The sequence below is a fragment of the Halichoeres trimaculatus genome, unplaced genomic scaffold, assembly GCF_033239565.1.
Source record: "Halichoeres trimaculatus isolate MK-OKI-2021-1 unplaced genomic scaffold, fHalTri1.1 fHalTri1_scaffold_14, whole genome shotgun sequence".
Lineage (NCBI taxonomy): Eukaryota > Metazoa > Chordata > Actinopteri > Labriformes > Labridae > Halichoeres > Halichoeres trimaculatus.
Window position 1 is genome coordinate 16,427,347 of NW_027437192.1, and position 10,159 is coordinate 16,437,505.

Genomic DNA, 10,159 nt, shown 5'->3' on the forward strand with positions numbered 1-10,159 from the left:
TACACAATAGCATACTTTTTTTATCATATCTTGTTGTATGATATATTATGTGACAGGGCATAACGCGACATGACATGATATGATATGACACAGTATGGTATAATGTGATATGATATGATATGATATGATATGATATGATATGATATGATATGATATGATATGATATGTTATAATATGATATGATATGATATGATATGATATGATACGATATGCTATGACACAATATGGTATAATATGAAATAATATGATAAGACATGATATGATATGATATGATATGATATGATATGATATGATATGATGTGATATGATACGATATGATTTGATATGATATGATATATGATATGATATATGATATGATATATGATATGATATGATATTTTGTGTGTTTGTATTCTGATGTGGTGTTTTATGGTTTTTCCTAATATTTCCCTTAGCGTTGCATCGTATAAGATTGTGTCTTTGCACCCTTTTATACTGGTCTCATATAATATTGATTGCATTATATTTCATCTTGTAGTATCATAATTGTATAAAATTAAAACCTTCTGCAAAAAGAAAATTAAATATCTGATTCTCAAAGTTTTTGCACTACATAAAAATATATTACTGCTCATGATTTGAGAACCATCAGTCAAAGCAGCAAATTCAAACACATGCATACACACTCTGCTGCTTTGGGTTGAGATGAAACTCAGATAATTAGCTCTAATGAAAACCAGACTTAAATCTGGTCCCTCTCCCTTTCTCATTTGTGTGTGTGTGTGTGTGTGTGTGTGTGTGTGTGTGTGTGTGTGTGTGTGTGTGTGTGTGTGTGTGTGTGTGTGTGTGTGTGTGTGTGTGTGTGTGTGTGTGTGTGCCTGTCAGCCCAACTTCCTCTTCCCTCAGCCCCATCTTCTTGTGGTGTTGAGGGTTAATGTAAACCAGCTCTTGTTACCCTGTAATGGGGAACTTCAGAGGGAGCGATGGAAGTGGGGGAGACGAGAAGCTAAAAGAAGTGAAAGCAGAGGGAAACCAGGTAAATCTGCTGCACCAAACAATGACAACAATGTAGGCCTCTTGGAGTTAGAGCTCTGTTTTTACCAAGATTTATAGCTCCTAAAGCACACACAGACCTGCACCTTTGACTTTAAGATCTGTTTAAGGTCTGTGAGTCTAAAGCGAGGAGATATAAAGTGTGATTAATGAGCAGGAGAGTGTGTGTGTGTCAGTCATCAAAGAGCCTGTCATAGCACACTTAAACCCACAGAACCAGATGCCTTCACACTGATAACAAGTGCTCATCCCATTACCGTCAAACATCAAAAGGCAAGGGCAGGAGCTGAGGAGCAGGAGCTCTCTTTCCCCCCACTCCTTAGAGGAATGAATTTCCCTGTTTGGTAGGCGTGAGAAATCTCCCTCTGTAGTGTGTATAACCTATGTATGTGTGTGTATGTGTTTGTGTGTGTTAGTGTGCATTTTTGTGTGTGTGAGAGGTGACATTCCTCCGTGTCAGACCAATAGCCTCAAGTTTAAGATAACATGGCCACGGTGATCTGAGGGTGGGAATCGATTCCCCCCGGTGGCTGGCGAGGGCGGGGGGTCAGAGCTGATGGCTTTACCTTCCGCACGCACACCCACAATTCAAAAACACAGTAACGCTCCCATAATCACCCTCAACAACCCTACTGAGAGATGAGGATCACACTGTGAGGTGTTTGGATTGACCCCAGTACCTTTCAACGGGGGATCTGTCTGACTGTTATTAAATACACAAATCTTATAATAAATGTGTTGAAAGTGTATGCCTGCTCTTCTGTGTCTGTGATTTCTTACAGTCCCTGTGAGAAGTTTCTAAGTGATCTTGAAAAAGTCTTACTTCCAGATTATATGCATGATCATAATCCATGGTTTAAAAAGAGACTATAAACCCCAAAGTTGGTGATTTCTAAATGCTTTTTCTCAGTTTCTGTGGTTGGGTAGTCCAGGACTGGATAGATTTACGGCACATAGAAGTCCACATGACAACACCATGCTAGCAGACAAAGTTTAGCAGTGAGCAGTGAGAAGACAGATTTGTGATTTTCTCTGATGAAAAAGATTTCTTAAGTTAGTGTTGGAGTTGGTAGATGAGCACTGGTAGGACATAACCAGGATTCACTAATGTTACACGTTACAGACGAGTCTCAGAGCAGTGGGCTGTGAATAGTGCTAAATATAGTTGGCTATAAACTACGGTACAAACTGAGTTTACAAAGTTGTCTTGTTTTCATGTTTCATAAAATACATAACTGTCTTGAACAAATAAAAGCAGTGTTAAAAAGACGTGCTCTCCATTATATATATATATATATATATATATATATATATATATATATATATATATATATATATATATATATATATATATATATATATATATATATATATATATATATATATATATATATATATATATATATATATGCTTTAAAACAACTTGGTAAGAGTCATGTCCTCATGACAGTGGAAGCTAGGGCTCATGGGAAATGGAGTCTTTATCCCTGAAAACACTAGCTATTCTGGATAATCCTCACAGCTCCTTTAATGATATAAATTATCAAGAAAGTGGCTAACTGCTAATGCTAGCTGTGATCCAATAGTAGCCGATACGTGACTAAATATGTTTAAAAACAATAGGTCAGATTCTCAAAGATTGAATGAGTCATTGCACAGGACAAGGTGATACATCATAATGATAACATTGAGCTTCTACCATAACTATCACTAAATTTAAAAATCCACACTAAACATTAATTTTCCACACCAAGTTTTGTAACAGCTGGGTAAAGGCATCTGTAAAGGAGCATTGGCAGATTTTAATTCTGCTGGTGACTTGGTTGTCTATGAGCCTTTTATAAGGGGATATAGGCTAACATGGATACTTGAATCCTTCTTCTGAAACTCCCTGAAAGAGAGTGAGAGGAGGAATTTTCTGAAGTCCATAGTAGTTTGATCCACAAAGAAGCCAGAAGTATGTCTTCTTTATCATTGATCTTATGTAAATATTTGTGTCTTTGAGTGTTTTGATTTTGTTGTCAGAAAGTTATCAGACTTACAGACATATATTAAATAATGACTGAGACTGTTTAGTTTGCATTATAAGCCAAATTAATTTTACCCGTGTTTTCTGTCTGTGCTGTTGTTTCTAACTGCTGCCGCTGCAGCACCTGCAGGAGACGCTCATGCTGACCTGTGGCTTCACAGGACATCTGGGAATATCATGCATGCCTCCCACAGCTCCACATCCACATTTTTAAAACAGACCACCAGCTAATTATGGCTTTCCCAGATCCCCCAGCTCAAGAAATCACTACAGAATAAGCTTTGGGTATGAAATGTTTTCTTTAGCCCCCCCTCTCTCTGTGGTTTAGTTAACTGGGGATTCAGCAACAACCAATGAAAATAAACTTCCCTGAGTAAGCTCAAAGTACTAGGACTATGGGAAATGAGTTTGTTTCAAGAAATTTCAGGTATTGAAAACAATTTTTGGGTCAAATAAGCAATTCAGAGGCCTTCAGCTGATGGTCCTTTATTGAGCAGTTTATTATCTTTTATCCTGCCTCTAGTCAAAGAGCTTATTCTGGGTCTGTAATAAAAATCCAGGCTACTTAGAGTTAGGAATGATACTTTCGATTTTAATTCAAGATATTACCAAATATTTACAACATTAGGACTCCAGATCTATTCAGCATTCTGAGATATCCTAGAATAAATACATATTATCAGAGAGGCAGGAAAAGAAATTTGGAGCCTGTGTAGAAAAATAAATACAAAATACTTCATCTGCTGTGAGACATTGTCACAAGGAATGTGGAATGAGTTGTGTTTCCAAACAGAGCAGTTCCTCAGAGCTCCTTTCTGTTTTTACAACATTCATAGTCGCAGTGGTCTTTCTTCCTTCAGGTCTGTCCCATGTGTCCTAAGTGCTCCCTCTCAATCATTACAGTCCATGCCGAGGGAAATATGAAAAGCCCGCTTTCCTCTGAGGCCTGAAACACTAATACGATTCAGCCTCAGCTGTGGTTGGCCTGTTTCAGTCTATCTGAAGGGCTGGCCGGGTCGGCTGGCTCTTCAGGCTGGATGATCTGTAATGGAAACAGGAAAACAATTCATCAGTACATGGATATGTGTTGTTTGGAGAACATAGCCTGAAGTTATTCTGCTAGATCTGTTTTTTGTTGATTGGATAAGTAGCTTTTACATAGATTCCCACTTTTAGGATGAAGAAACAACATCATTCCCCTTTGAAATAAGTGATTATGTGTAATTTTATTTCCCCCCAAAAGACTTTGGAGAATAACTGTTTTGTTTTGTTTTTCTTCCTCAACAAGGATCAGCAATCTGTTTTATACAGAATTAGTCTTGAAGTGGTTTTGTGTTGATCCTATTTGCCTTGAAATGGTCCTTCTGTCACTTTTTTCTCTTCTGGTTAACAGTGCGTAAAATACCCAGGGGGACCGTTTTGGCACAGCTCGTATCCCTGCAGGATGAAATTTGAAATAGCACCCAGCCTACCGTGCTGTTCCATCCACTGCAGCCTGCTAGTGGGACGTTGTAGACAAGGACCACGCGCCCCCCATCCTCCAGACAGAGAACGCGTAGCTCAACCGCTCGTGCGCCACGTAGCTGCAGCTGGTCCCCCGCGCGTCCAGCTCGTCGCTTTGCAGAACTTGGCACAGGAAGTCGATGTACCGGGCCGCGAGCTTCAACGTCTGGATTTTGCTGAGTTTGTCCGATGGCAGGGTGGGGATGATCTTACGTAACGACGTGAAAGCCTCGTTGAGGGACTGCGTCCGTTGCCGCTCGCGGATGTTGGCCATCACGCGCTGCGTGTGTAAGTCATCGAAGGAGGGCGCGGGGCTGCTGCTGCCCTCGCTGCCGCCGCTGCTGCCCGCACTGCTCCCTCCTGCGTCGCAGCTCTTCCTGCATTTCTTCTTCCCTGGACTCGGACTCTCCGTGTCTCCTTCCTCATCGTCTTCCGCGCTCCTCCTTGGCGCCCTCCGCTTCCTCGCGCCTCTCCTCGGCAACTGACGATCTGTCTCCTCCTCACTGTTCCCTGCACTGTCCATTTGGGAAGGGTCTTCTTCCCGCATAGTCTCCCTCAAAACTTTTCTTTTGACTTTAGCACGCTCTCAACCGCTAAATGTAATCTACCAAACTTGTTAGAACATCAACAGACTCCACAGGTAATAAGAAACCTGGCGTGCACAGGGTGTGGGCTGGAATAACGGTAAATCTCGGGCGCAACAGAGAAGGAGAGGTGTCTGCCAGACTAGGAGGGCCGGGGCTCTTATACAGGGGAGCGCGCAGGAGGATTTTGGGGCGCTCTGTGATTGGGTGAGGAGGGGTGTAACATAATACTGCAGAAGGAGAGTTCCAGTTATTATATCAGGAATGGTGTTTAAGACATGGAAGCTCCTAGCAGGAGAATGTGAGAAGGGGTGTAGTCTAGGGGCTGTATTACTTAATAAAGGTGGAGATTTTTGCAAAGAGGGACAGAACTTAAAGTGATGGTGTTTTTTTCGTATCTCCATCACGATTTGTGGTAAATACATCTTTTTTTTTTATCGCCTAAACGCATAGCACTATTTACCCCCTGTATGTCTTACATATTTATTTATTTATTATTAAACAAATGTGACATTTTTCTGTTCATAATATCAGGAGCAAACCTGAAAATACATCAGATGCTTGATTTGTTGTTGTGTCCTGTTCTAACTTTTCAAAAGTTCGCATTGACCTCCTTTATAAGAACCAACAGCACTCTTTAAGTCTGAAGTCTCCCTGCACAGGTCTAGACGATGAGAGCAATGAGAGCAGGGGTGGTGTTGAAAAATATCAGACCCACTGAAACACAGGAGGTTGTCACAGCAGGAGGCCTCCGCTCGTAAGCAGACCGAGGTGTTTATTTTCCCGTCAGCGGCCCCGCGTTGAGGTATGCGCTTAAATGGGGTCTGACTCCCGCAGGGATCTCGACACCGCGGCTCAGGTTTAAAAGACTGGCCGTCCCAGGGAGCTCTCAGGGCGGATCCGTGCTCACAGCGGGGACGCTGAAGGCGGTGGACGGCTGAAGAGAAATGCAAACAGTGGAGGTGATAAAGATGGACAGGGGAAGGAGAGAAAGAGAGGCAGAGAGAGTCTAAACACGCACACATGACCACCCAGCTCTGAGGCCTTCCGTGGTATAATACCAAAATCCAGCAGAGTAACCTAAACATGCGGCTGAAACTTGATCTGGCAATTTGTGGAGGTGGTCTTTAGTGTGAATGCGTCCTCAGGGAGGCCTCACCTTTGATGAGGGAGGATGACACGCGAGGAGGGCCACAGCAGGCCTCGTCTGGTCCAGTTTTCGGAGGAGAAGCCTCAAAAACATTTTAACATCCCTGTCTTTCAACCCCAGACATCGCGCATGTCATACTATCTGTCACCCAGTTTCACACCTCTGTGCTACTGATAACAAACAGCACCACGCAGTGAGCCTTGACTTTGCGATTTAAATCCGAGGAATCTTTACTCATTTACACACGACAAGTTGATAAAGCTTCAAAAGGGGAAGATGAAGTCGTCTTAAGTTGCTCTTATTATCTCTGGGAGAAAATAAGGCCTGATGCAGACATCCTTCTCAGCCACACCTGTTCCACCTCGTACGGGGCCAGGTGAGGTCGCTCTCCAGGGTGCTGAAACATCTCACCTGAAGGGTCAGTTTTTCAGCAACCTCTGAAGAAAATGTGCCTTGCGGTTCAATGCGTATATTTTTCTACATCTAACATATTATGATCAGGACAGCTGGGATAGAATATCAGTCTATTTTTTTTCTTATCTATCTTATCAGTATCAAAAATGTGGTTCCAAAAGTTTCAAAACGTTTGTTGTGGTTTAAAATATTTTGGCAGATCCTTTGTCTAAATTTAAGATCTCACTACTGGAGTAAAGAGAGCATCAGCATGAATTATTTCAGTCTGTCCCCCCCGTGAAACAAATCCCCCATTGGACTGCTTTGACTGTTTTGCTCCAGCAGGTCTGTCATAAAAGAGATGTAGACGATGGCCAGACGCAGCGTATCTATCCGTGAGAGTCTCTTCTCGTAGGCGAACGTGGGCACTTTCCTCCTCAGCTCATCAAACGCCTCATTCAGGCTGAACATCCTCTTCCTCTCTCGCACATTGGCAGCCTGCCTCTGCACCACAGTGATGATCCTCCTCCGTTTAGATTTGTTTGGATGCCCGTGCGCCCCGCGGCTGTAAAACGTAGGCGCACCTACTACCACATGCTCGGCCGTTCGCGGGCCGCTGTGCAGGTCCTGGCTCCAAGGTGAGGCGTTGTTCGGACTGGTCGGGTCATTGTTTACCTGCTGCTTAGGTCCAATGTTGCGTTTCTGTGGAAAATCCATCAGGTTAAAGTCAGTGAGAAAATGAACTACCGTGGAGTCCATCTAGTGGCCTTGCATTTCCAGATCCAGATCCAGAGTGCTCTTAAGGAGAAAATGGTACTTTCAATTGCCCGTAGACACAAAAACGAAAGAAAATAAACAAACGTGCAAGATAGATATGAGTCATCCAGAGAGTGAGGCAGGACTGCATCTCAACAAGAACATCCAGAACTTCTCCAAATCCGGTCAGCGCACGACAGGGTGAGATCCTATTTGGCTCAAGTCCAAGGGCCTTTCCTGCTGTTTTAATATTCCTCCTCACAGCGCCACATCTTTCATCTCCATTCTGCTTTAGCTCGGAATCGGCCCTATTTCTGTCGCTCCTCGGCCGCTGAGTGAGTAGATACCGAGCAGAGAGGCTTAAAAAGGCCGAGAGGAAGCTCCAAATGATGCGCAGTCCTCCTGGAGGCCCTTAATGAGCTTCTGAAGAACGGAGGCTCTTGACAGAGGGTCATACAGTCGTGTTTGCACTCTCCCCTCTGCTTTAGAGGCTAAATAATGACACTTTTATCACTTAAACAGGCCAGGGGAAGACCAAATAGAACATTCCCTAACAGTCGCTATACACCGCACGCTTTTCTGTTGCAAATTAAAGCAAATAACTGTCCGTTACCATAGCAGGACTGGGTCCACAGCGCAGGGGATGCTGGGAGACACGCTGGTATCACTATGCTCTATATAAAACTTAGACAGGAGAGACAGGGCACTATAACTCTGCATCATGAGACCAAATCTGGTGCTTTGGTGTTCTGGAGCATTTGCATTGCTGAGCTCTTACAGGGACAGAGCCCATTTAAAATATAAATCATAAAAAGTCTAAATCCTCCTTTGAATCTGTATAACGTCCTTCCTCTTTAACTCATTAAATGGTTTAATGTTATGCTCTTTTTTTGGAAGTTTGACTAAGAACACATGTTTATTGACCAATTAGCAAGAAAGGTAAAATTTGAGCCCATACCCGGACAGAAAAGCTATCTCAGACCCAAACGTCTCCAGAGGTTTAGTTTCTGGAGGTTGGATAACTGGCTCAGCTATTGTGGTTGGAGAGGGGAGAGTTTGCAGTTTGAAAAGTTGCTGGATTCAGCTGGTATTGAGCCTGTTATTACATTTTTTTAGTTATTTATTTTTGATACAAACATAAGTGTAACAAGCCACCTTTAAGTATTTCTTTAGTGTGCGTATGAATGCTGAAGCAGGTAACACAAAGCGTCTAAATGAACAATTAGCTACTGAGCCGCAGAGATTTAAGCCACCTACTGGATGAAACAGTAGCTAGACAGTTTGGTACGGGTTGGATTGTCACAGCCTGATCCTGTTTGTGTTTCACTTATGTACTAGTGTGGTGGCACTAGTACATGACTGTGGTGGCATAGCAGTGCAACGTAGTGTACCCTGCTAATAAATCCAGTGAAGAAGAAAACACAACACAGTAAACAAAGAGCAACGATACAGACATCCAGCAATTCACTCTCTTTGGGATTTCCATGTGGCTCTTTGTTACAAAGCGAAATATTATTTAAATAGTTATTTAAAACACCTCTTTTTTTATTAAAGAGGAGTTGTATACTGTAAGATAGAAGGTCTGTTGTATACCGTCAGATATTTGTCACATGGCTCCACTCAGATCCTCTCTGAGGCCCTCATAGCCTGGACTGCACAGACTCTGGCTGCATAATGGCGGTGCCTTTGAGGGGGGTATTTTGGCTTCAAAACTGTACAGTGGTAAAAAGCGGAGCCAAACTGTCCACTCTATATACAGTCTATGATCAAAACACTCCAGTCTGAAGAAAAGCACCAGATTTGCGGAAATGATGAGGTCACCATCACATAGGATCTTTTCACCAGTTAATGACATGTTACAGAAGTTGTGGGCCTCAAACACCAAGGTCTGACTTTAACCCTTTAACTTGCTGCTCAATTATTTGGTAGAGCATATTTTGAGTCACTGTATCACATTGAAAATATGTTGAAATGAGCAAAACCTGATTGGGTCTTCTCTTTAAGTATTTTTCTTTCTTTCTGTTTCTTTCTTTTTTTGTTGTTTATTGTCTTTGTGCTCCAACAACATTAAAAAATACCAAAGATGAGTTTTATTTGTTTATTTGTTTTCTTGGATGGAACATTGAGGGGTTAACCTCACAGCCAACATGTCTCCAGAGGGCCGGCCAATCAGAGAGATGGGGGTTTATGGAGCGGGCAGCCTTAAATGAACAGCAGCTAAAATGAAAACTCTCAGACAGAAGCTGAAATAACACGAATGTGAAAGAAAGAAAGAAATTGGATTTTTGTGTTTCTGAAAAATATCTTTTTTTTTTTTTTTTTAAAGATATTGTTTGTGAGGTTATAGGCATTTGCTAGTGACCGCTACACCGCCAACGCTTCTCTACTCTCTCTCGAACACGGACAACTGCGAGTACAGTTTAAAGGGCACATGACGTGCTACACAGAACGTGTGAATCTTAAAGGGGCATACACATAAAGTCGGGGCCTTTTATACAGATATTTTTAAAAAAACATCAGTTGCTTTTTGAAAGAAATGGGGTGAAATATACCGGTGTCTTCATACAAAAATAACTAAACAAGTACATTTTTCTTACCTCGTAGGCAATTTTTTTTGAAGCCCTTTACCTGCAGTTAAAGCCTCCTTTTTGTCTTTAATGTCTTGAATTTAGAGTTTTTCTGGACTTTTCAGGTGACAAGGCTTATATTAAA

The 10,159-nt window shown here is 42.1% G+C and overlaps 1 protein-coding gene across 1 annotated transcript; it reads right to left on the bottom strand.

The window, feature by feature from the left end:
* Positions 1 to 3,551: 3,551 nt before the first annotated feature.
* Positions 3,552 to 6,859, bottom strand: twist1a (twist family bHLH transcription factor 1a). The gene is made up of 2 exons (XM_074686888.1): positions 4,534 to 6,859; positions 3,552 to 4,103 (listed from the first exon to the last, which is right to left on the bottom strand). Exon 1 carries the CDS (start codon positions 5,109 to 5,111, stop codon positions 4,560 to 4,562), a length of 552 nt encoding a protein of 183 aa, XP_074542989.1. The 5' UTR covers positions 5,112 to 6,859; the 3' UTR covers positions 3,552 to 4,103; positions 4,534 to 4,559.
* Positions 6,860 to 10,159: the final 3,300 nt, after the last annotated feature.